Genomic DNA, 27,276 nt, shown 5'->3' with positions numbered 1-27,276 from the left:
AAAGATATGGTAGGATGTGAATACAGTGGAGTTAAACCTAGGTATTGAGTGATGATGAGAGAGATATTGTCTGTAGAAACATAATTGAAACAAGGAGATCATCGCATGTGTGGGTGGTGGAACTAATAGGTTGGATAAGGTATAGTGAGCAGGACAAGAGGCTCTACAGTGAAATAAGCCAATAAACACTAAACAGAACAGCAATGGACAAGGCATATTGACATTAAGGAGAGGCATGCTTAGTCGAGTGATCAAAAGGGTCCAGTGAGTAGTGAGGTTGGTTGGGGTCACGGCGATTTAGACAGCTAGCCGGGCCATCGGTAGCAAGCTAGCATAGGATGGAGGTCTGTTATTAGCCACCTTGTGCGTTTCCGTCGGTAGGATTAGTGGGGTTCCGTGTGGTAGAGGGGATGAATCCAATTCACACACAAAAAAAAAAAAATTATATAGTTATAGAGGCCCAAGAAAAAAAAAGAAAAAGAAGATAATAAGACAGCTAACGGTTAGCGGACCTCAGATGGGCGTTCAGGTAACGTCGCGACGGAGGAGCCAGCCGGATAACTCCCTCGGGTAGATAACGTCGGTAGTCCAGATGTGAAGGCCCGGTGGGGCTCCGCGTTGGCAGTAAAACGGGTCCGGATAGGTGATTGTAGCCCAGGAGTGATTGATGGAACTCTTCAGCTGGCTAGCTCCGGGATAATTGATGTTTGCTCCAGAATCGATGAAAGCCGATAGTCACACGGATAGCAGCTAGCTAGAGAAAAATAGGTCCGGTATGTTCCGGTCCGAACCGCGCCGTACAAAACTGGAGATAGATTTTCAGGCTAAAGGATAGCCGATGACCACAAACTGTGGTTAGCTGAATACTAACGATTAGCCAGTAAAGAAGCTAACTAGCTTCTGATTAGATTCTGATTAGCTTCAGGCTAGCTTCTGGATTAGCTTCTGGCTAGCTTCTGGTTAGCTTCTATGGAGGATTACAGATTTGAGGTAAATAATACTTTATTTTTTTTATAAATATAAATTGGTGAGGCGGGTTGCAGGAGACTGTTTTGAAGATGAGTTTATGGAAAATTAAAACAAATATATAAAAAGGTATGCGAAAAAAGTTGTAAATATATATATATACGGTATATGCGGCTTCTTCACCTAAGGGATCGTCTTAGGGTGGGTACTGAGAAGTTTTTATTTCTGTAACTAAGCACTTTTGTGGGGAAAAACTCATTCTGATTAGCTGGGGCTGGCTCCTTAGTGGATTGGCCTGGCTGCCAAGTGTAGGGCCTATGCCCTCCAAGGCCCACCTATGCCTGCACCCCTACCCAGTCATGTCAAATCCATAGATTAGGGCCAAATTAATTTGTTTCAATTGACTGATTTCCTTATATGAACTGTAACTCAGTAAAATCTTTGAAATTGTTCCATATTCGTTAGAAAAAGCTCCATTATTAAAATAAATATATATTTTTTGCTCCATGAAGTAATCCAACAATGTGTACGCTGCCATCTGTGTGTACTGTATTTCAAGTCTTCTCTCATTGATCGAGGTAGGTGTCTGTCATCCTGACATGCGACACTTGGGGATGGACACCCACATTTCTCGATCAATGAGAGAAATGTTGAACTAAACAAGATTGCAACATACACGCTTCTCTGTAATGTCCTGGAGTTACTCAAACGGACATCTTGTTGCAACATCTACTGTGTTTATGTATGTTTAAAAGAAGACTAAAAAATATTTTATGTTTTGTTTATTTTTGTCAAGTTGGGAACAGAAATTGGGAGAAGAGATACAATAGAAAAACAAACTCAGTATTTCCATTATTCCTACAATATCCAAAATATACAATATATTACTTTACTATCATTTTTATTTCCTTAGTCATCGTTAACATGCATGATACTATTAATTAAATATAATTGTATTTAGGCTATCTAGAGTATTAATTCCAGTAACCCAAAGTTACAATTGGGATGACTATGGGTAAACCTAGGATAAACGAGTTTGCTTAATGGCAAACATGTTAAGACAAGAGAATATAATATTTTAATCACATGACAAAATTATCTACATTTGATTGTGTAAATGTTTTAAATATCTGAAATATCACACAATTTTACGCAAAGATTTTTGATAGGTTAAACCAATGACAAGGTGTATTGTACATTGCATTGCATGCTGAAAGGTTAAAACATAAAAACAGATTTGCAAATGTGATTTCAATCAGCAATTACCTAAAAAAAACACATATCAATCAAAACGTGAGGAATGGTAAAGACAGTTAATTAAATGGAAAAATGTATGTAAATTATCCTTCACAAATAAAGTGGAGTTTGGACAGACAATCCTGATCACTCCACTTGTATCCCTCCTCCATTGCCATGGCACCACAATGGTTGGACAGAGGCTGTTCAGGCTGTCTGTCTCCCTCCCAGTTACTCCACCCCACTGGCAGCCCATTGGTCCAGACCCAGAACCCAAAGAGACGGCTCTGTCTCAGACCCACCCACACAGGACCAGTAAAATCAGTCCCATTAGACGTCTGCTTGATCACCTCCAGGTCTTCTTCGGTCTCAATACGCAGCAGTCCATGGTAGTTCTTCTTGCAGTAGTCCAGAGCCTGTTCCCAAGACTTTCTTTCTCCAATATTGTGGATGAGAACTGATCCGGAAAGATATGTGGTATTCCAGATATTTAACATGTTCATTTTAACTTGTTTTATTTAGCACCGTTTTTTAACTCTCAGATTTTAGAGGCAAGATAAGCAGGCACATAATAATTTCAGTAATAGTTATATATCATTATAGCCTGGTGGAACCAGCATGATATCATGATAGCCCTGCATTGTGTTTGACTTGACAAGTCAGTCCCCTTGACCAGGCTACTATCAATATAGAGTAACAACCTTTCATACAAATAAGAAGCAGTTTGACTATGTTCCTCTTTGACAACTTACCTTCAGAGCAGAGTGTACAATCTTCAGAACCTCCATTTCCCACTGTGAGTATACCTTTTGAAGTCTGGTAAAGAACAGTGTGATTCTCTCCTTCTCGAGGATAGTAAAAAGTTGGACCTAGTACGACCCAGTCTCTGTAGGCAGATCTCCCTCCATCAGACCACTCCCAGTCATCATACAGCAGGCCAATCCAGTAAGAAGAGGTGCTGTACATCCCTTTGTTCTTCACTTCCTCCTTCTGTCCCTCGTTCCTGATGCTGATCAGGTCAGTGTAGTTCTCTCTGCAGTAACTCTGAGCCTCATACCAGGTCATGTTCTGTTCAATCAGGAAGGAATCACCAGACCCTGCGCACACAGAATGGACTAACATTTTACTCTACTCAACTTAGTTTGATATAAAATAATTATATCTCGATATTGTTGAAGAATTATAATCATTTGAATTGGATGTTGGTGAGGTGCAAGGAAACATGAAATCTGATGTGTTTTGTAATATGGAATGTTTTACCTTCTCTGTAACACATGAAGTATTTCGGCTCTGTACAATTCTTCCATGTTGTATTATCTTTGAGTATGGCTGCACACGTTGGCTCTGTGCACGGGCTTGGAAGTGGTGACCATGCAGTGTCATTAACAGTGTCTCCATTGGACCACTTCAGACTGTGCTCTGTGCGATGGAGACCTATCCAGGCTTTAGATCTGCTATTAGATAGCTTTAACTGTACCAGCTGCTCAGATTCCTCCCGATTGTACAAAGTGACAAGATCAGTGTAGTTCTCCCGGCAGAAGTCTTGTGCTTCTGTCCAATTTAATCTCCTTTCAATGAGATTAAACTGTTTGAGGCGGCTGAGTGCGGCTGTGCAGCAGACACCTGAGGACAAAAACAATTTGATTAAGTTCAACGTTAGCATGCACATGACAACAAAATTAGGTTTTCATAACACTTAATTAAGGGGTCCTTATTGTGGTGTAATTACACTCACAACTATTGTAGTTAACTGTATTAACTCATAGTTACAGTGTAATAACATGTAACTTGTAGTAATTGTGATATGTATTTACAAAGGTGTAACAATGAATGGTTGTTACCATGCTTGTTACAAATGGGCAGGTTTTCACCAAATGAACCTACTTAGTGTTTCATTTCTTCTCATATGCATACAGTAACAACTGACACTAAGGTTTTGATCCCTCGTGGATGAGCTGGGTGTCTGAGAGATTATATCCTATGCTCAAGCTATATCTCCACTCCATGTTGTTGCTAGCACTTGCCCCCAAAATAAAGTGTACCATCTGGGTAATTTCACAATAAGGTACAGAAATAAGTGAAACTTCCAGAAACTTTAAAACGAGGGTCAGGTTGTATTATATATGTACACACAGATTACAATTACCCCTCAAAAAACACTTCATTTTAACTAGCTCAATCCTGTGTAACACCTAGTAATTTCATTGTGCTTAGGCAAACATTACATGTACTATGGTTTAAAAGATGATACAAAACACTACCATTGTGAATTTAGTGGAAACCTGCCCATTTGTAACAAGCATGAAAACAAGCATTCATTGTTATACCTTTGTAATTATATATCACAACACTTACACTGTAAAAACAACATGTAAATGGTAGTAACTATCACTTGTTACAGTTAACTGCAATACTTGTTAGAGTATATTTACACATGTAATTACATTCGGTGCTACCAAGGTTGGTTTCATGGTTTGTGATGTCATACATGTAGCTGTAGTGTATGTTGTTGTTGATGGGGTTAACTAGATTTGTTCTTTCTGTCAAATCGTTATCTGGTTTATATCTCAAAAATCAGGTATGTTCACTGTGAACAATCAGTGTTACAACAATGTACCAGCCAAAAAAGAAGACCTGCAGACAATCAGGCCCAAGAGGAATTGCTCATTCCTGTGTTAGATACACTGTAAAGTGGTTAACATGAATTTAGAGGCAGCCCGGTGGCAAGTAAAATTCAGTATTTACAAAAGTGTAAACGCAACATGTAAAGTGTTGGTCCCATGTTTCATGAGCTGAAATAAAAAAATACCAGAAATGTTCCACACAATAAATGTACATAACAATATCGAGGCTATATACAGGGGGTACCGGTACTGAGTCAATGTGTGGGGGTAAAGGTTAATTTGTAAAGTGACTATGCATAGATATAAACAGAGAGTAGGAGCAGTGTAAAAACAAAGGGGGGGGGGTCAATGTAAACAGTCCAAGTGGCCATTTGATTAACTGTTCAGCAGTCGTATAGCTTGGGGTTAGAAGCTGTTAAAGAGCCTTTTGGACCTAGACTTGGTACTCCGTTACCGCTTGCCATGCGGTAGCAGAAAGAACAGTCTAGGAATTGGGTGACTGGAGTCTTTGAAAAAATGTTGGGCTTTCATCTGACACTGCTTAGTATATAGGGGCGGCAGGGTAGCCTAGTGGTTAGAGCGTTGGACTAGTAACCGGGAGGTTGCAAGTTCAAACCCCGAGCTGACAAGCTTACAGTGTAAGCATTGTAATCTGTTGTTCTGCCCCTGAACAGGCAGTTAACCCACTGTTCCTAGGCTGTCATTTAAAATAAGAGTTTATTCTTAACTGACTTGCCTAGTTAAATAATTGTAAAATAAAAAAAATAGGTCCTGGATGTCAGGAAGCTTGGCCCTAGTGATGTACTGGGCCTTAATCACCACCCTCTGAGATGTATACAGCCTGTATTATACTGTAAAAATGTAAATGCTACTGTAGTGGAAAAATGAGAGAATGTGACACTCGTAAATTGTTAGCAAGCTCCAATGTGTATCAGGCATATACAGTTTTTCTCTTAGAGATTATTCTGAACTGAAGACACGTGTAAGCACTGTAATGGAATTGTAATGTTTGTGCTTTTCTTATAACTAATTTCTGTGTTCAATATGTGTGCTGTTCTATAAACCGATTTCTGTGTTCATGCAAGTGACTGACTGAACAAATCCTCACTATCAATAACGACAATTTAGCAGTACGCCCAGACCTTGTTTTGAGAACAAACTAAATAAATCTCAGTTTCAAGGTCTCAGTTTAGAGAGAAGAAGCCTCAAGAGGTATTGGTCTGCCACATGTTATGAACCAGTATTGATCAGTCACGTGAATGAAACAAAATGGTAATGATGAATTAATTATGCTAAATCATGCTGTTATAACTTGTTTGTGAATAGCTGTATATAAGACAACTGCTTGGACTGCTCAGGCAGAGCTCCTGATTGACATGTGTACTATGGTGCATAGAGTTGGTTGGGACCTCTCCAGCGCGCAGACAAGTAAACAAATGTCTAATTTAAGATTGACTTAAGAAGAATTTAATGTAAGAATTTCCACAACACCACGTTAAGTATTATTAAGTTGTTAGTCAAATAAATGTGTCTTCTGTAATTTATCATGTATTTCATGTACACTGTAATTGTTTGAGTGTCAATTCTGTTGTGACTAATACATTGGACTAGTTGAATGGAGTAAATGCATTTCACATTTTACAGAGGAATTATTTGATTGACTGTACGTTCATAATTTATTAGGTCTATTGGTAGTTGTTATTTACACTATACACATAGCATAAGCTTGGGTTCTTTCTTGACATCCCTGATCTACATGCCACAATAAATGAGTCCTAGAACATTGGTCGCCAAGATGATCTATCTGTATATACTGTAGTCTTGTATAGTTATAGTCAAACTGAGTGGTGATGCAAGGCTCGCTACCTTGACTAGATCCTGAAGAGGGCCTGTTGCTTTTATTCACGTAATAATAAAGTCAGATTAATCGTTTCTAAATAATGGTAGAGTCACAGTATTTGACTGCAATTAAAAGGGATTGGTGCAAGCAGGTTGGCTGCACTTTACAGTAAACTTTACAGTAATGTACTGTTCAAACAAAGTTTCTTTGGAATTTACAGAAACATACTGTACTTTTTTTTACAGTAATTTACAGTTAATAGGCTGCCTGTCAGTTACAGTGAAAACAGTGTACCACTCAAAATACAGTAATTTCACACAATGCACCATAATTTACAGTATGCTGCAGAAAAGCATTTCATAGTTTTTTAAACTTTCTTGTAATACCTAATATTACCATGAATTTGACTTTTCGGTAACAGTGTAAAGTAGGTTGACTGAATACTTACCGGCTGAGAGTAGGAGCAGGAGAGGTGTCATGTCTATGGTGGCAGCAGGGTCAGGAGAGACAGTGGAGAAGTGTCATGTCTATGGTGGCAGCAGGGTCAGGAGAGAAGTGTCATGTCTATGGTGGCAGCAGGGTCAGGAGAGACAGTGGAGAAGTGTCATGTCTATGGTGGCAGCAGGGTCAGGAGAGAAGAGTCATGTCTATGGTGGCAGCAGGGTCAGGAGAGACAGTGGAGTAGTGTCATGTCTATGGTGGCAGCAGGGTCAGGAGAGAAGTGTCATGTCTATGGTGGCAGCAGGGTCAGGAGAGACAGTGGAGAAGTGTCATGTCTATGGTGGCAGCAGGGTCAGGAGAGAAGAGTCATGTCTATGGTGGCAGCAGGGTCAGGAGAGACAGTGGTGAAGTGATAGGATACTGTCATGTATGAGGATATGTGTAAAATGTACGAGTTTATGAGTTTGAACACGTTGACCATTAGTATTTTTAATCAATAAATCAAGATCAGAACACTGTAACACATTGAGAATTCCAAATTCCAATTCCCCAAATATTCCTTCTCCACTTTATCAACATAACAATTATATTATAGCAAGATTACAATGGGTCAAACAAATTCCAAATCTAGCTGTATCTGGAAAACTGACCATAGTGTTGTCCTTTTGAGTTACATGCATTTAGTAAACTCACAAACTGTTACAGTGTTATCATTATCTCAGATAAATTGTTATGTCTCACCTGCTGTGGTCTGTGTAGAGAATGATACGGTCTTGGCAGTGTAAAGTATGATGGTCTCTATCCTGTGTAGAATGAAGGAGTCTAGTGGAAACTCAGGTATTTATACAGTTGAAATAGTATTCTTGTTTTGCCTACCTATAAACATATTAAAAATACAAATCCTGGAGATAATGATGACATGCTTTACATGGGCAAAACATTAGGACCATGGAAGGCAAAACAGTTGGTAACCACAGATGGCACACAGCCTATTTCCTTAATCCCCCCCCCACCCCCACCTCTCAATGAGACAGAACGTCAGTAGTGTATCTACAGATGTAGGATGAGTCAGTTTAAAATAATCCTGCTGCAACAGGAAATGTGAATTATTACGTGAATGAATGAACATTTTTGTAGGGGTTGATATATTTGTAAGGGAAAATTCAATTTGAAATTTTAAAGTGGATATTACAAACTTCAGAAGCCTTTTTAAACCTCAAATACACATAACGTTGAACCTTTCCTGCATTGAAGGGAAGTTCTGTAACGGCTTTCTTCTATCTCCTCCTCGGACGAGGAGGTGTAGCAAGGATCGGACCAAAATGCAGCGTGACTATTGCAATCCATGTTTATTAAATAATAAAGAAACACGAACTTACAAAAACAATAAACGTAATGAGAAAACCGAAACAGCCCTATCTGGTGCAAACACAAAGACAGGAACAATCACCCACGAAAACACTCACAGAATATGGCTGCCTAAATATGGTTCCCAATCAGAGACAATGATAATCACCTGACTCTGATTGAGAACTGCCTCAGGCAGCCATAGACTACGTAGACACCCCACAAAACCCCTAAAACAAAAACACACCACAATAACCCATGTCACACCCTGGCCTGACCAAATAATTAAAGAAAACACAAAATACTAAGACCAAGGCGTGACAAGTTCTCCTACAACAGGTTGGGTCAAATTAAGATCCTATATCTGTAATATAGAAAATGAGTTTGGCCTCATACACACTTACAACGGATGTACAACACATTTGACAGAATGTTTACAGAATTATAGTGCGATGTCTATGCGACTGTTGTGTACATTGTTTTGTGCAGACAATCTGTTGGATCAAAACAGTTTTGGCAAATGTCTTGTACATCCGTTGTACAAACTGAGTGTGTATGGGGTCAGAGATGGGTACCAAAAACTATTTTGAACAAACTATCTACAAACTAAGTACATTTGAAGTCGGAAGTTTACATACACCTTAGACAAATACTTTAAAATTCAGTTTTTCACAATTCCTGACATTTAATCCTATTAAAAAAATCCCTGTCTTAGGTCAGTTAGGATCACCACTTTATTTTAAGAATGTGAAATGTCAGAATAATAGTAGAGAGAATGATTTATTTCAGTTTCTATTTCTTTCATCACAATCCCAGTTAGTTTACATACACTCAATAAGTATTTGGTAGCATTGCCTTTAAATTGTTTAACTTGGGTCAAACATTTTGGGTAGCCTTCCACAAGCTTCCCACAATAAGTTGGGTGGATTTTGGCCCATTCTTCCTGACAGAGCTGGTGTAACTGAGTCAGGTTTGTAGGCCTCCTTGCTCACACACACTTTTTCAGTTCTGCCCACAAATGTTCTATATGATTGATGTAAGGGCTTTGTGATGGCCACTCCAATACCTTGACTTTGTTGTCCTTAAGCCATTTTGCCACAGCTTTGGAAGTATGCTTGGGGTCATTGTCCATTTGGAAGACCCATTTGTTACCAAGCTTTAACTTCCTGACTGATGTCTTGAGATGTTGTTTCAATATATCCAACAAATGTTCCTACCTCACGATGCCATCTATTTTGTGAAGTGCACCAGTCCCTCCTGCAGCAAAGCACCCCTACAACATGAAGCTACCACCCCCATGCTTCACGGTTGGGATGGTGTTCTTCAGCTTGCAAGCCTCCCTCTTTTTCCTCCAAACATAATGATGATCATTATGGCCAAACAGTTCTATTTTTGTTTCATCAGACCAGAGGACATTTCTCCAAAAAGTTTAATCTTTCTCCCCATGTGTAGTTGCAAACCGTAGTCTGGCTTTTTTATGGCAGTTTTGGAGTGGTGGCTTCTTCCTTGCTGAGCAGCCTTTCAGGTTATGTTGATATAGGACTTGTGTTACTGTGGATATAGATACTTTAGTACCTGTTTCCTCCAGCATCTTCACAAGGTCCTTTGCTGTTGTTCTGGGATTTATTTGCACTTTTCACACAAAGTACATTCATCTCTAGGAGACAGAATGTGTCTCCTTCCTGAGCGGTATGACGGCTGCGTGGTCCCATGGTGTTTATACTTGTGTACTAATGTTTGTGGAGATGAACGTGGTCCTTTCAGGCGTTTTGAAATTGCTCCCAAGGATGCACCAGACTTGTGGAAGGCTGATTTCTTTTGATTTTCCCATGATGTCAAGCAAAGAGGCACTGAGTTTGAAGGTAGGCCTTGAAATACATCCACAGGTACACCTCCAATTCTAAAGCCATGACATAATTTTTGGGAGTTTTCCAAGCTGTTTAAAGGCACAGTCAACTTATTCTATGTAATTGTGATACAGTGAGTTATTAGTGAAATAATCTGTCTGTAAACAATTGTTGGAAAAACTACTGTCATGCACAAAGTAGATGTCCTAACCGACTTGCCAAAACTATAGTTTGTTAACAAGAAATGTGTGGAGTGGTTGAAAAACGAGTTTTAATGATTCCAACCTATGTGTATGTAAACTTCCGACTTCAACTGTATATTGAATATATTGTGGTGTGGATTCATTTTCAAATCAAAATAAAATTATATTGGTCACATACACATGGTTAGCAGATGTTAATGTGAGTTTAGCTAAATGCTTTTGCTTCTAGTTCCGACAGTGCAGTAATATCTAACAAGTCATCTAACAATTCCCCAACAACTACCTAATACACACATTCCTAAAGGGATGGAATAAGAATAAGTACATATAAATATATGGATTATCGATGGCCGAGCGGCATAGGCATGGTGTGATGGATGGTTTAAGGTATAGTATATAGATATGAGATGAGTAATGCAAGATATGTTAACATTGTTAAAGTGGCATTGTTTAAAGTGACCAGTGACATGAGTCTCGACGTAGGCAGCAGCCTCTCTGAGTTGATGATTGTGGTTTAGCAGTCTGATGGCCTTGAGATAGAAGCTAATTTTCAGTCTCTCGGTCCCAGCTTTGATGCACCTGTATTGACCTTGTCTTCTGGATGGTAGCGGGGTGAACAAGCAGTGTCTCGGGTGGTTGTTGTCCTTGGTGAACTTTGGGCCTTCCTGTGACATTGGTTGCTGTATGTGTCCTGGAGGGCAGCTATTTTGCCCCCAGTGATGCGTTGTGCAGACCGCACCACCCTCTGGAGAGCATAGCAGTTGAGGGAGGTGCAGTTGCTGTACCTGTCATGCCCTGACCTTAGAGATCCTTTTTATTCTCTATTTTGGTTAGGTCAGGGTGTGACTAGGGTGGGAAGTCTAGTTTTTTCATTTCTATGTTGGCCTGGTATTGTTCCCAATCAGAGGCAGCTGTCTTTCGTTGTCTCTGATTGGGGATCATATTTAGGCAGCCTTTTCCCACTTGGTTTTTGTGGGATCTTGTTTTTGTGTAGTGCCTGTGAACACTTCATTGACGTCACGGTTCAGTTGTTCTGTATTGTTTTAGTGCGTTTCATTTATTAAACATGTGGAACTCTACGCACGCTGCGTCTTGGTCCATTTATTCTACAGACAATCGTGACAGTACCAGGCGGTGCGGCAACCAGACAGGATACTTTCAATTGTGCATCTCTAAAAGTACGTCAGGGTTTTAGTTGACAAACCAAAATTTCTTCAGCCTCCTGAGGTTGAAGAAGTGCTGTTGCGTCTTCTTCACCACACTGTCTGTGTGGGTGGACCATTTCATTTTGTCTGTGATGTGTACGCAGAGGAACTTAAAACTTTCAACCTTCACCACTACTGTCCCTTTGATGTGGATAGGGGAGTGCTCCCTCTGTTGTTTCCTGAAGTCCACAATCATCTCCTTTGTTTTGTTGACGTTGAGTGTGAGGTTGTCTTCCTGACACCACACTCTGAGTGCCCTCACTTCTTCCCTGTAGGCTGTCTCATCGTTGTTGGTAATCAAGCCCACTACTGTACTGTTGTGTTGTCTGCAAACTTGATGATTGAGTTAGAGGCGTGCATGGACCACGCAGTAATGGGTGAACAGGGATTACAGGAGGGGGCTGAGCACGCGCTCTTGTGGGTCCCCAGTGTTGAGGGTCGGCGAAGTGGAGATGTTGTTTCCTACCTTCACCACCTGGGGGCGGCCTGTCAGAAAGTCTAGGGCCCAATTGCACAGGGCGGGGTTGAGACCCAGGGTCTCCAGCTTAACGATGAGCTTCGCAGGTACTATGTTGTTGAATGCTGAGCTTTGGTCAATGAACAGCATTCTTATATAGATATTCCTCTTGCCCAGATGGGGATAGGGCGGTGTGGAGTGTGATGGCGATTTCATCGTCTGTGTACCTGTTGTGACGGTAAGCGAATTGGAGTGGGTCGAGGGTGTTCGGGAGGATGCTGTTGATGTGAGCCATGACCATCCTTTCAAAGCTCTTCAGGGCTACTGACATGAGTGCCACGGGGTGGATATCATTTAGGCAGGTTACCTTCGCTTCCTTGGGCACAGGGACTATGGTGGTCTGCTTGAAACATGTAGGTATTACAGGCTCTGTCAGGGAGAGGTTGAAAATATTAGTGAAGACACTTGCCAGTTGGTCCCGCACGCTTTAGGTACAAGTCCTGGTAATCCGTCTGGCCCAGCGGCTTTGTGAATGTTGACCTGTTGAAAGGTTTTGTTCACATCGGCTACCGAGTGCGTTATCACACAGTCATCCAGAGTATCTGGTGCTCTCGTGCATGCTTCAGTGTTGCTTGCCTCGAAGTGAGCATGTAAAGCATTTAGCTCACGGGAGGCTCACATCACTGGGCAGCTCACATCTGGGTTTCCCTTTGTAATCCATAATAGTTTTCAAGCCCTTCCACATCCGACTAGCATCAGAGCCGGTGTAGTAGGATTCAATTTAATCCTGTATTGACGCTTTTCTTGTTTGATGGTTCATCTGAGAGCATAGAGGGATTTCTTTTAAGCATCCAGATTCTTTCTCCCGCTCATTGAAAGCGGGCAGCTTTGTTGTCAAGAGACTGGACATTGGCGAGTAGTATACTCGGAAGCGGTGGGTGGTGTGTATGCCTACGGAATCTGACCAGGAGGCCACTCTGTCTGCCTCTTCTGCCATCGACGTTGTTTTGGGTCAGCTTCTGGAATTAGATCCACTGTGTTGGGTGGTGGTCCGAACAAAGGATCCGCTTCGGGAAAGTCGTATTCCTGGTCGTAATGTCGGTAAGTTGACGTCGCTCTTATATCAAATAGTTATTCCCGGCTGAATGTAATAACACTTAAGATTTTCTGGGCTAACAATGTAAGAAATAATACATTAAAAAACAAAATACTGCATAGTTTCCTAAAGACTCAAAGCGAGGCACCATCTTAGATGTTTTACAAATGTGTTCCTGGGAAGCTAATGCTAACATACACAATCTTATGCCATTTCTGCTGATCACACATTAGAAGGCCATTTTATATTATGGACATACAGTGCCTTCAGAAGGTATTCACACACTGACTTTTTCCTGATTTTCTTGTATTACAGACAACATTTTAAATGCATTACATTGAGATTTTGTTTCACTCGCTTACACATAATAACCCATAATGTCAAAGTGGAATTATATTTTTACAAATTAATTACAAATGAAAAGCTGAAATGTCTTGAGTCAATAAGTATTCAAGCCCTTTGTTAATGCAAGCCTATGTATGTTCAGGAGTAAACATTAACTTAACAAGTCACAATCATTTGCATTGACACTCTGTGTGCAATCATAGTCTCTAACATGATTTTTATATGCCTACCCCAACTCTGTACCCAACACATTCAATTATCTGCAAGGTCCCTCAATCAAGCAGTGAATTTAAAACACAGATTCTGCCACAAAGACCATGGAGGTTAATCAATGCCTTGCAAAGAGCATGGTGAAGTTATTAATTACACTTTGAATGGTGTATCAATACACCCAGTCACTGCAAAGATACAGCCGTCCTTTCTAACTCAGTTGCCGGAGAGGAAGGGAACCTCTCAGGGATTTCACCTTGAGGCCAATGGGGACTTTAAACAGTTCCAGAGTTTAATGAATGGCTGTGATAGAAGAAAACTGAGGATGGATCAACAACATTGTAGTTACTCCACAATACTAACCTACATAATAGAGTGAAAAGAAGGAAGCCTGTAAAGACTACAAATATTCCAGAACATGCATCCTGTTTGCAATAAGGCACTAAAGTAAAACTGCTTAAAATATGGCAAATAAATTAACTTTGTGTCCGGAATACACAGCATTATGTTTGGAGAAAATCCAACACAACACATCATCAAGCATGTTGGTGAGTGTATCATGTTATGGATATGCTCATCATCGGCAAGGACCAGGGAGTGTTTTAGGATAAAAAGAGCTAAGCACAGGCAAAATCCTAGAGGAAAACCTGGTTCAGTTTGCTTTCGAACAGACACTGGGAGACAAATTCACCTTTCAGCAGGACAATAACCTAAAACACAAGTCCAAATGAAGTTGCTTACCAAGACAACATTGAATGTTCCTGAGTGGTCAAGTTACAAGACTTGAAAATGGTTGTCTAGTAATGATCAACAACCAACTTGACATAGCTTTAATCCAACCGCGTTGTCAGTTTTCAAAAAGGCTTTATGGCGATTGTCATTTTGTTCAATAAAGTCCTTCTTTATATCCCCCAAAAGGCAGTTTAGTTGGCGCGTTTGATTCAGTAATCCACCCGTTCCACTCATTCAACATGCGTACAAAGGAATCCCAAAAGTTACCAATAAACTTCGTCCAAACAAGTCAAACAACATTTCTATTCAATCCTCTGGTACCCTAATATGTAAATAAATGATACAATTTAACATGGAATGTAGTATGTTCAATACCGGGGATAAATAACGAAGTGCGCGCCCTCATCCAAGCGCCACAAGACTACAGTCCAAAATGAAAGCCACATTGAAAAACTACAATAACAAACTCATTTTTCAAAAAACAATTCTGAAACCCTTTCTAAAGACTGTTGACATCTAGTGGAAGCCATATGAACTGCAATCTGGGAGGATTTCCTTTGAATATCCCATAGACAAGCATTTCAATGGGTGGTGACCTAAAAAAACTATTCAGGATGGATTATACTCTGGTTTTCACCTGCCATATAAGTTCTGTTATACTGACAGACATTATTTTAACAGTTTTATGAAACTTCAGAATGTGTTCTATCCAATGCTACCAATTATTTGTATATCCTAGCTTCTGGGCCTGATTAACAGGCAGTTTTCTTTGGGCACGTCAGTCATCCGAACTTCCGAATACTGCCCCCTAGCCTTTAAGAATTCAAAAATAAATCATGTGCAAATATTGTCCAATCCAGGTGTGCAAAGCTGTCAGACATACCCAGAAAGTCTCACAGCTGTAACCGCTGCCAAAGGGTATTCAAAAATGTATTGACTCAGGGGTGTGAAAACCTATTTCTGTGTTTCATTTTCAATATATTTGCAAAAACATATTTTCAATTTGTCATTATGGGGTATTGTGTGTAGATGGGTGAGAGAAGAAACAATTGAATCCATTTTGAATTCAGGCTGTAACACAACAAAATGTAGATTAAGTCAAGGGGTATAAATACTTTCTGAAGGCACTGCACTTATGTTAATGTAACTTTTCTTTAGGTATTGTGATTGATGTTGTGTTTTGCTGCCATGTCAGGGGAAAATCTCGTGATACCTGAAATCATTGATATCTGAGAATATGAAGATAATTTGGTTTCCAGTAATCTCCTGGAGTTACTCGTACAGACGCCATGTTGCCATTATTACGGTGTTTGTGTATCTTGAAAAGAAGACTGTTTTGTTTATTTATGTGATGTAAGAACAGAAATGGAGTAAAGAGAAACAATGGACATCATGTATCCTACTGAGGTAAAAAAAAAACAAGCTGGAAAAATTCGAAAAAACATTGCCGATATTTTTCACCATCAGCAATTGCCTAAATACAACATGTTGACCAAAATGTGTAGAATGGTAGTGATTGACAGAAGGGAATGAAAAGGGGGGAAATGTATCACTCCTCACAGATAAAATAACACCTGGAAAGACAGTCCTGATCATCTCCATCCCAGTGTCTGTACATCGGTCCAGACCCAGAATCCAAATCGACATCTCCGTCTCAGACCCAGCCACGCGGGACCAGGGAGACAAGCTGCCCTCAGCTTCTGCTCCACAAACTTGGACCTCCTCAAAGTAGTCTGAAGGAGTTCAATTCATAAGAGAAAAATAAAGGGTTCTTTTTTTAAATATCTTAACAGTTTTATAACCCTTGCACTGATACATGTCAAGGATATGAACCATCTTAATCTCTCTGTCTTTACCGAACTGTGTTGAAATATTGGTTGAAATCATTAAAAAGCTTTGTATAGCAATTTTACACTTATTATGACTGTATCCTACTCATGGTTGGACTTTTCTATTTGGACTTTCACTCACCCTCATAGCAGAATGAATCTCCTTGGTTTGCACTCTCAATAGCTATCAGTAATTCATTTTACACAGGGTTTGTCATCACTTGGTTTCAGTAACCAGTTTCTATAGGCATATCTCCATCCATCATACAGCAAGCGGATCCAGAAAGGAGTGGAGGTTGTCATCCCTCTCTTCTTCACCACCTCCTTCTGTCCATCGTTCCTGATGCTGACCAGGTCAGTCTACTCCTCTCTGCAGTAACTCTGAGCCTCATACCAGACTATAAGAACTGCCAGGTTTAAAACAACGCAATTAGGGTGAATATTGGATAGAACACACATTGGGTTATTTTGACCCTGCTAGTTGGGTCTCTAGTTGGGTTGTTGGGGTATTAATGCTGGGTTATTGAGCTATGACCCACCGGGTCAGATCAGAATACTGGAGGTGTTGCTTAGTGGGGGCTTGGCTTTCAATTAGATCTTAGGCCACCCTTGAGAGTAAATTTAGTTCTGGTTCGTGTTGTATTGTCATCACATACTCAAGTTTAGCACGGACACTTTTGTAGCTTTTGTGAGACTTACACAAGCGTATGAGCTCCTCAAGTGTCTATGTCATCAATGATGTCAGAAGCTTTGTTTGATCACATGCTTTTGTGAGATCCCACAATGTACACATTTAATTTGGTCAACGGTATCCCCCCGGGACCTGCAGCACTTAAACCATAATCTTTCACCATACTCTCTAGATCTTCACCTTAATCCCCTTTAATTCTGGGAAGCACCAGATTTTCTCACATTGATCTAGTTTGTATATCAAGTAGGGATTCTCTTTTTAAGTTAAAGTTAGCTTCGATAACATTGACACTTCTAATCAGCTTTTTAGTTTATTTGTCCATTGCTGCTCAGCTTCCTCCTGATTGTTAAGTGACAATACCAATATAGTGCTCTTGGCAGTAGTCCCCAGCTTCTGTCTAGGTGATTGACCCTTACATTAGTTGTAACTGTCTGAGGCGGCTGAGTGTCTCTGCAGCAGACACCTGAGACACCATAGAATGTATTTTATCACACAAACGTTAAGTATGCATATGACCAACAAAGGAAGCATGATAAGTTTATTTTATGGTTTGATATGTTGTTCATACGGTTACTGTATGTTGTGGTTAAATACAGATGTTTGAGTCCTAACAGGTACAGAGTAGGAGTAAGAGAAGGGGCATCACCATGGTGAGAGCAGGGTCAGGAGAGATGGAGGGGAGGAGAGGTGATTGGATGATTTCCTGAATGAGGATGGAGGTGTGAGATGTAGGAGTTTACATCCAACACATTGACTGTTATTATTTCAGAAATCAAAATCAACACTACATTTTGAAAGTTCCAATTCCAAAATTCAAACTCAATGCAATTCATTCACTTTATCATCATAAACATGATATCATAGCTTTTGTGTTCTGGTTACATGCCTTTAATAACCTCACAAACTGGTCCAGTGTTATCAGGTTCTCAGATTAATTGGTACAACATCTATTTTACATGCCATGGGCTGTGTAGAGAATGACTGGATCTGTTCTGGGATCTGATCCTCCAGTCTGAAGGGGTCTAATGTGTATATACTGTAGTTGAAATATTATTCTAAAACTTGTTCTGCTACATATCAACATACTGTGTTGATAATGCATATATATATCATGCTTACTTTACAGTGGCTTAACAGGACCATTAACTATAGATTTCCTTAATTTTCTACACTTCACCTCACCTCTCAAATGTATTTTAATTTTACCTTTATTTATTCAGTGTAAAACACATTGAGAACAGGTTCTCTTTTATAAGTGTGCCCCATTCACATTGTTAAAAAACTAAACACAACAAAAACATGCTAGTACTCCAACACAGGCAAATATATTACAACAACAAGCACTCAACCAGAAACGAACACATTCCCCTTAAGAGTATCCTTAATCAATGCTTTAAATTCATTTAAAGGCACGCAGCTAATTTCACAGAACATTCCACTTCTGCCTAGAAGATACATTTGACATGTTAGTAATTTGGCAGAGGCTTTTATCCAAGCGACTTAAAGAGATGCTCTGGAGACTTTTGTATAATTTTTAGCCAGTAGTTCTGAAATTGGCACTCATGAGCCAAAAGTGTTTCAAACTAGAGATTTCGTGGCAAATTGAAAATAATTCTGCTCAAATACGCATGTATGAAACTACACATAGACACATCCAGCCCAAAGCTGGAAGTTTATAAAATGCATTCTTAGCCACCAAAGTAGAGTTACGCCACGTACACACTCAGGTTGTACAAATGATGTACAACAGAATTGAGAAATCACTTGTGATACAAGTTGCAACAGACATGTTTGTGACACAACATAGTTTGTCTCCACAAAAATACTTCCACAACGATCACCGAGGAACCGCGAGATGTTTACGTAATCATTTTTGTGCAGACAAACTATCTGTCGTGTCAATTGTCTTGTAAATCAGTTGCACAAACTGAGTGTGTATGGGGTCCGAGATTGGTACCAGAAAATATTTTGAGCTACTGATGTTGTGATGTGTCTATTGAGAGTCTTACTGGTATAAGTTAATGCTAACATGCACAATCTACATTAAGCAAAAATATAAACGTAAAGTGTTGGTCCAATGAGCTGAAATAAAAAAATATCAGAAATTTTCCAGACACCCAGAAATCGTATTTATCTCAAATGTTCTGCTCAAAGGTATTTACATCCCCCTCCTTTGCCACGATAATCCATCAACCTGACAGGTGTGGCATATCAAGAAGCTGATTAACAGAATGATCATTAGACGAATGCACCTTTTGCTGGGGACAATAAAAGGTCACTTTAAATTGTGCAGTTTTGTCAGACAACATAAAACCACTGATGTCTCCAGTTTTGAGGGAGCATGCAATTGGCATCCTGACTACAGGAATGTTAACCAGAGTTGTTGCCAGAGATTTGCATATTAATTTCTCTACCATAGAGAAATTGCTGCTTCCAATGTCATTTTAGAGAATTTGGCAGCACGTCCAACCAGCCTCACAAGCGCAGACCTTGTGTAGCTACGCCAGCCCCTCCATGCAGCTTCTTCACCACCTTCACCTGTGTCTTAGGGTGGGGGCTGAGGAGTATTTCTGTCTGTAATAAAATATTCATTCTGATTGGCTGGGTCTGGCTCCTTTGTGGGTTGGCCTGGCTGCCAAGTGGAGGGCTACGGCTGTGCCCCTGCCCAGTCATGTGAAATCCATAGATTAGGGCCAAATGAATTTATTTAAATTAACTGATTTCCTTATATGAACTGTAACTCAGTAAAATCTTTGAAATTGTTCCATATTCCTTATTCAGTATAAATGCCCTTTCCTACTAAGGGCCTGTTGATCCCTGTTTGGAAGGTTATTTGATTCTGCAGTCTCATCAAATGTCTGCGTCCACTTGTAGGAGGTCTGTTTGAATTTATTTTATTAAAATAAATGTATTTTTTTTTGCTCCATGAAGTAATCCAACAATGTTACGCTGCCTTCTATGTCTACTGTATTTCAAGTCTTCTCTCATTGATCGAGGCAGGTGTCTGTCATCCTGACATGGGACACTTCGGGATGGACACCCACCTGTCTCAATCAGTGAGAGAGAACTTGAATTAGACAAGATGGTGGCATCCACTCATCCCTGTTATGTCCGGTAGTTACTCATACTGACATCTTGTTGCAACATCTGTGTTTGTGTGTTTAAAAGAAGACAAAAAAACTATTATGTTTTGTTTATTTTTGTAAAGTCAGAACATAAATTGGGAGAAGAGAGTATGTTTACAATGTCCATTATGTAAAATATATGACTTTACTTTCATTTTTATTTGCTTAGTCATCGTTAACATGCATGATACTAATAATTAAATAAAATTGTGTTTAGACTGTCTAGAGTATTAATTACAGTAACCCATAGTTACAATAATGATGACATGGGTAAATCTAGGATAAACAAGTTTGCTTAATGTCAAACGCATTATGACAAGTGAATAAAATATTTTAATAACATGACATAATGATCTATATTTTTTTAATTTACATTTTTAAAATATCTGAAATATCACAGAATTTTACTCAATGATTTTTGATAACATGTTATGTCAATGACAATGTTTATTGTACATTGCATTGCATGCTGAAAGCTTAAACATAAAACAAATCTTTGTCAAGATTTCAATCAGCAATCAAAATGTGAGAAATGGTAAAGACAATTAAATTAACAAGTTGGAAATGTATTACAACTCTTCTTCACAAATAAAAAAACGATTGGACAGACAATCCTGATCACTCCACTTGTATCCCTCCTCCATTGCCATGGCACCACAATGGTTGGACAGAGGCTGTTCAGGCTGTCTGTCTCCCTCCCAGTTACTCCACCCCACTGGCAGCCCATTGGTCCAGACCCAGAACCCAAAGAGACGGCTCTGTCTCAGACCCACCCACACAGGACCAGTAAAATCAGTCCCATTAAACTTCTGCTTGATTGCTTCCAGGTCTTCTTCTGTCTCAATACGCAGCAGTCCATGGAAGTTCTTCTTGCAGTAGTCCAGAGCCTGTTCCCAAGACATTCCTTTACTGATATTGTGGATGCGAACTGATTCTGAAAGACACACATGTGGTATTCAAGATATTTAACTTTTTCATATTAGCTTGTTTTGGCACCCATTTTAACTCTCAGATATTAGGGGCAAGATAAGCAGGCACATAATAATTTCAGTAATAGTTATATATCATTATAGCCCGGTGGAACCAGCATGATATCATGATAGCCCTGCATTGTGTTTGACTTGACAAGTGAAGGGAATAGAAAGGGAGTGCAGCGTTCAGTCCCCTTGACCAGGCTACTATCAATATAGAGTAACAACCTTTCATACAAATAAGAAGCAGTTTGACTATGTTCCTCTTTGACAACTTACCTTCAGAGCAGAGTGTATAGTCTTCATCATTGTCTTTTGGCGCTTGTCTTATAGTATTTCCAAGCTGGTAAAGAACAGCCATAATCCCTTCTCCATCACAATAGGTAATCCCGTGTCTGTAGGCAGATCTCCCTCCATCAGACCACTCCCAGTCATCATACAGCAGGCCGATCCAGTAAGGAATGGTGCTGTTCATTCCTTTGTTCTTCACTTCCTCCTTCCGTCCCTCGTTCCTGATGCTGACCAGGTCAGTGTAGTTCTCCCTGCAGTAACTATGAGCCTCATACCAGGTCATGTTCTGTTCAATCAGGAAGGAATCACCAGACCCTGCGCACACAGAATGAACTAACATTTTACTCTACTCAACTTAGTTTGATATAAAATAATGACATCTAAATATTGTTGAAGAATTATAATAACATGACCTGAATGTTATTGAGGAGCGTGTTTTTTGTGGCATTGAATGTTTTACCTTCTCTGTAACACATGAAGTATTTCTGCTCTGTACAATTCTTCCATGTTGTATTATCTTTGAGTATGGCTGCACACGTTGGCTCTGTGCACGGGCTTGGAAGTGGTGACCATGCAGTGTCATTAACAGTGTCTCCATTGGACCACTTCAGACTGTGCTCTGTGCGATGGAGACCTATCCAGGCTGTACAGCTGCTTTGAGATGCCATTAACTGTTTCAGCTGCTCAGATTCCTCCCGATTGTACAAAGTGACAAGGTCGGTATAGTTCTTCTGGCAGATGTCCTGTGCATCTGTCCATTTTAATCTCCTTTCAATGAGATGGAACTGATTGAGGCGGCTGAGTGCGGCTGTGCAGCAGACACCTGAGGACAGAGACTATTTAATTATGTGAAATGTAAACATGCATACAGAAAACAAATGAAAGAGGAGAAGTTGGTGTGGTTTGTCGTATTGTGCGTACAGCATACTGTTTTGTGGTTAGGTCAAGTGAATTCTATACCTGCACAGAGTAGGAATAGGAGAGAGGTCATCTCCATGGGGACAGCAGGGTCAGGAGTGACAGAGGAGAGGTGATGGGATGGTGTCCTGCGTGAGAAGAAAGAGGTGTCATATTTAGGATTTGACGGTTATCACACTTTGGCTTTGAGTTTTTTAATTGAATCAGGTACTAGTACTACAGCCCCTGCATCATTACAAGAGCTGAGCTGCATGATTGATCATTAAAAAAAAGTCAGTGCTGTAAACAACATCTGATATTATTTTCTGATAAAACAAACTTTAATTAATTGAATATGCACATTTAGAGATCAATAGACTAACATTTAATGTATATAATTATTACAATATTTTCCTTATTAGTTTCAACAAGAAGGCAGTTAAAAAAAAATGTAATGTTAAATATGAATCCACATTAAAAGTGGTCCTTAGCTTACTGTAACTTCATATTCAAATGCATGTGATTAGTTACTACACAAATAACATGGTAAAATTGATAAACATTGAAATATATCAAAAGTCTGTCTTACCTGCTGTAGCTTTTGTAGAGAATAAATGGGTCTGGTATGAATCGAATATGATGAGGTGTGATCTGTTTAGAAACAGTGCATCCTAAGCTATGCTCTGCCTAACTATGTGTATATTCAAAACACAAGGCCGAACAGTGTAATAAAACACATAATGAAGTTATTACACTACAATAAAATGTCCTGGGTGGCACGCAAACAACACATAACCTTTATAAAGTACTGTCAATGAGATTCACAAATGTTTCTTAAGACTTGAACACATGAACCCCACTTCACCAGCACCCCTCGCCCCAACTCATCTCTAAAAGAGTAATAGACCTAATACAGTGAGGGTGATGTTTATATTTAAAATGATCCCATTACTGGAACTTTGTAAGGATATTTGATACTCTGGACATGTTGGTGTGAAAGATAACTTTTCTGTAGGTGTTGGCGAGAAGTATTGAGCTGTGTTTGTATCCATATCAGGGGAAATCTCTCTCTGGGTTGGAGGAAACGTGTCTCAGGGTATCCTGAGGACTTATTTCCTCATAGTGTAGTGTGAGTCAGGCCTGGGGTCTGTCTGCTCTCTAGATGGGTTGGACAACAGAGACTGAGACACAACCAGAGAGGGATATCAACAGTGTGACAGGGCTGTATCGGCTTTCTGTCCTCTCTGGTTAGCCAAACAATCAAACAAGTTACCTCCAAAACAAGTTTTCACGTCCATTTTTTCTATGGTATACATTTCTGGTATCCTAACTTTGCACCTACTTTGTTGCACTGAGCAAAGAGTTGATTTATTTGGACTCAAAAACATTACAATTATCAGAGTGGTTATTTGTTATTATTTGTACAGTATACAGTAAATGCTTAGTATAGTGCAGTATTTGGCACAGTATAGCGTTGTCTTTTCACCATGCAGAGGTCATGAACTGTTTGTTTTCACCATCATAGAAACACCGCCTCACATGCAAATAGATTCCAGTAATAACCTTCAGTTACTGTAGTGACTTCATACATTGATGATTGTGTGTTGTGCAGCGGAGGAGACTATAAAGCTCAATTTGCTTTTTTGGGGGTCTAATTTAGCATTTAGAGAGAGAGATGCAATAGAAACATTAACTGAGTAAAACGCTTTGCAAAAGATAAACACTCAAATTATAACCATAAAGGATATTTATGTGAGCTTGTTTTCCTGGTACCTAATGGACACCACATTGCTGAACAACATTGCATATGCAAAATTGATTAAAATAGGTGTTTGAGAAGACCTGGGTCTGTCTGAGTACAATCTTGCTTTTGAGCCATACAGTCATACAGCTGATCATGTCCCATTTTAACTTATTTTGGTCATATTGGAAATATTGGAATACAATATTAGGTACTCTGCCTAACATCAATCACTATAATCTTAGAGAAAATATCTTAATTGAATATTGTTTGTCAGAGTCCAGTTCTCTGTGTGTTTCAGACCTGGGCAAAAAAATACACGTTTTTCAAATACTCAAGGTAGTTGGATATAGTTTATATGGAGGTTCAACTAAAATGTAATTATTTTCTTTGATATTCAAATACATGTCTCAGAAAAACAAATAATATTTGAAATTATTTTGGAATACGACCCAGAAAACCGAATAATATTTAGCAAGTTATTCAAAAAATATATACATTTTTGATGGCTGCCAAATATTTTATGAAGAATCAAAACTACAGCATTTAGTTGAAATAGTTGAAATATATCATCATAAGCACATGATTTGGAGGGCTCTTCAATATGAATCTTAATATAGCCTATAGCTAGTATGAAATACATGAGGGACATGGAATCACCTCAACACAACATTAGAGCAGACCACTTTTGCAGCTTCAAAATGACTAAAACATACATTTACATAACGAGTGAGACGTAATACATTAACGCTTGACATCCTGTACATCAAGTACTACACATGTGTTGTAACTTTGATTATTACAATAGCAAAATTGTTGTTACATACACAGCAAGTGTATTAACATGAGAGAAGGTGATGTCACCTTGTCCCCTTATTAATGAGTCCAAGGGTTTGACATGGGGGAGGGGACCAGTACTTTTATGTTCCAACTTTATCCATGTAGAAGCAACAGTCATTTTTCATATTTTGATCTGGTTTCCTTCAAGTATCATCCAATTTCATGAAAAACATGATTTTGAGTCTTCATGACCTTCAACACTTAAGAATTTGCTGTTGTAATAATCACACAATTACAACACACATATGGGACTTGATGTGTAAACTACAGTATACTCAACCACCTCGAGTATTTGAAAAGTTGGTATTTTCAAATAAACTACAACATTTTCTGCCCAGGTCTAGTGTTTAGAGGGGATTAGTATAGCCCCAGTTGCTCTGAGACTGAACACATGATGTTATTGTAGCGATGGACAGCCCAATGGGCATTGACGGCAAACATGGTTGCTACCAGCCAAGACTAGCCGTGTGTGTGTGTGATTGTGTTACCATTGTGTGTGTGTGTGTGTGTGTGTGTGTGTGTGTGTGTGTGTGTGTGTGTGTGTGTATGATGGTGAATTAAAGTATATTAGCATGGTTACAGGCTACAGGGCAGGAGATCCCATCTGTTTATCTACAACAGAGTGGACACAGAGTGGCCTCGACACAGAGGCCTAGGGATTCACCATACAACGACATATGATACACTTTATTGTTGATTTGGAGCTTTATTCCCCCAGGAGAGTTTGTTCATCCAAAGTCGGCACATTCATGAAGATGCCTTATTGTAGATATGTAAATATTGTATATCGTGTATGTTGTATTACAGTTTGGCACTCTCTTGGTCCTCAGAGACAGCTGAGGATACATGGTGCAAAAAACAGCAGAGGATAATATAGAGTTGTTGTATTGGGGGTCAGGGTTCATTTTCATTTTCATTTGTGCATTCATTCCCCACTAAGATAATGTTGAGCTTAATATATAGTAACTACTTCACAACCCAATGAATATCTGCTTGCCTTGAGTATCTGTCATGTTGAAAACGTTTTCTCCTGTTTTGTGCCAACTGAACATAACCCTGATGTGGAGCAGAGGCCTTTAGGCCAGACTTCCAGTTGTGTCATGGCCCTAGCAGTAGCCAGACACAGAAATGCTGAGTGCATCCCAAATAGCATCCTTGTCCTTATTTAGGGCACTACTTTACAAAAGTAGTGGCGAATAGGGTGCCATTTGGGATGTAGCCTCTGTGTGTTGATGAAGGGCTATTGGTCTTCAAATGAAACAAACATTACTGTATCCAGGCATTTAAATGATTAACCATGAATAGCTGCAAAGAGAACCAGGGAATATATTCAAATAGGAATACACTGAGTCAAGGCTGTAGACTGATAACACTGACACACCATCTTTGCATATGCCCTTCTATCTTACTAAGGCTTGGTGTTTGTTTAAACAGTGAAGCTATCCTAGCACTGTACATTAAATACGGTTGTGTACTGTGCTGTATGTGTTTTCCAATGGGAGATCAAGATGTCTTACCAAATGTCTTCCTCCTCGAGCTTCTCTGAGTATCTCTAGAGAGAAAGAAAGAGAGAGAGAGAGAAATAGGAAGAGATGGATATATAAAATGTCTGCACACATTTGGATTTGGATAAAAAGCGTCTACTAAATGGCATTTATTGTTATTGTGTTGTTACATATTATTACATTTGAGAGAGAGGGAGAGAGACAGAGATTAATGGGATGGGTACTAAATGGCACCCTATCCACTATATAATGCACTACTGATGACCAGGGCCCATAGGGCATGCGGATCCATTTGGGACGTACCCATGGGTGGGCAGAGCACTGTACATTTAATGTTGCATATAATCTTACATCATTAACATTGTAACACTTGAGCCATGTTGTAGTTGACACAACCATGTAGTAAACAGACAGCGGCATTATGTCGTCAACACACTTGAAATAGAGTTTAGAATTGACTCATCATATTTTCTTTAGCTTCTTATCCATTCCATCACCGTGTGAATGTGACAGTTGGTATCGTAACCCCGAGATAGGGGTCCCGCTAGCGGGACAACTTCCGGTGGAACTGGAGGGCGCGCAATTCAAATAAATAATCATAAAAATGATGGATATTAAACATTTAGGAACATACAAGTGTCTTATATCGGTTATAGAGGGCCAGTTTCTGTAGGCAGATCTCCCACCATCAGCCCCATGCAAAAGTCATCATACAGCAGGCTGATCCAGAAAGGAGTGGTGCTGTTCTTCCCTTTGTTCTTCATCTCCTCCTTCATTCCATTGTCCTGATGTTGACAAGGTCAGTGATGGGTTGGTGTCCTGTGTGAGAATGTGGAG

At 39.6% G+C, this 27,276-nt stretch overlaps 2 protein-coding genes across 7 annotated transcripts; both read right to left on the bottom strand.

Moving 5' to 3' along the window:
- Window positions 1–1,733: 1,733 nt before the first annotated feature.
- LOC109864618 (secretory phospholipase A2 receptor) lies at window positions 1,734–7,939 on the bottom strand. Of its 6 annotated transcripts, none has more exons than XM_031798604.1 (5): window positions 7,849–7,939; window positions 7,115–7,527; window positions 3,463–3,825; window positions 2,955–3,299; window positions 1,734–2,659 (listed from the first exon to the last, which is right to left on the bottom strand). In XM_031798604.1, the coding sequence occupies exons 2-5, from the start codon at window positions 7,143–7,145 to the stop codon at window positions 2,307–2,309; spliced, it is 1,092 nt and encodes a 363-aa protein (XP_031654464.1). In that variant the 5' UTR covers window positions 7,146–7,527; window positions 7,849–7,939; the 3' UTR covers window positions 1,734–2,306. The 6 variants fall into 6 exon arrangements, with proteins under 6 accessions (XP_031654464.1, XP_031654465.1, XP_031654466.1 ...); XM_031798605.1 differs by having other exon boundaries at window positions 7,115–7,479; window positions 7,849–7,927; XM_031798606.1 differs by having other exon boundaries at window positions 7,115–7,442; window positions 7,849–7,918.
- A 12,317-nt stretch (window positions 7,940–20,256) lies between these two features.
- On the bottom strand, window positions 20,257–22,915 carry LOC116355030 (secretory phospholipase A2 receptor-like). The gene is made up of 5 exons (XM_031798018.1): window positions 22,850–22,915; window positions 22,417–22,502; window positions 21,917–22,279; window positions 21,445–21,771; window positions 20,257–21,128 (listed from the first exon to the last, which is right to left on the bottom strand). The coding sequence occupies exons 1-5, from the start codon at window positions 22,870–22,872 to the stop codon at window positions 20,764–20,766; spliced, it is 1,164 nt and encodes a 387-aa protein (XP_031653878.1). The 5' UTR covers window positions 22,873–22,915; the 3' UTR covers window positions 20,257–20,763.
- Window positions 22,916–27,276: the final 4,361 nt, after the last annotated feature.

This window comes from Oncorhynchus kisutch, linkage group LG19, assembly GCF_002021735.2.
Source record: "Oncorhynchus kisutch isolate 150728-3 linkage group LG19, Okis_V2, whole genome shotgun sequence".
Lineage (NCBI taxonomy): Eukaryota > Metazoa > Chordata > Actinopteri > Salmoniformes > Salmonidae > Oncorhynchus > Oncorhynchus kisutch.
Note: the sequence above shows the minus strand (reverse complement) of the source record. Positions and strands in the feature narration are given on the sequence as shown.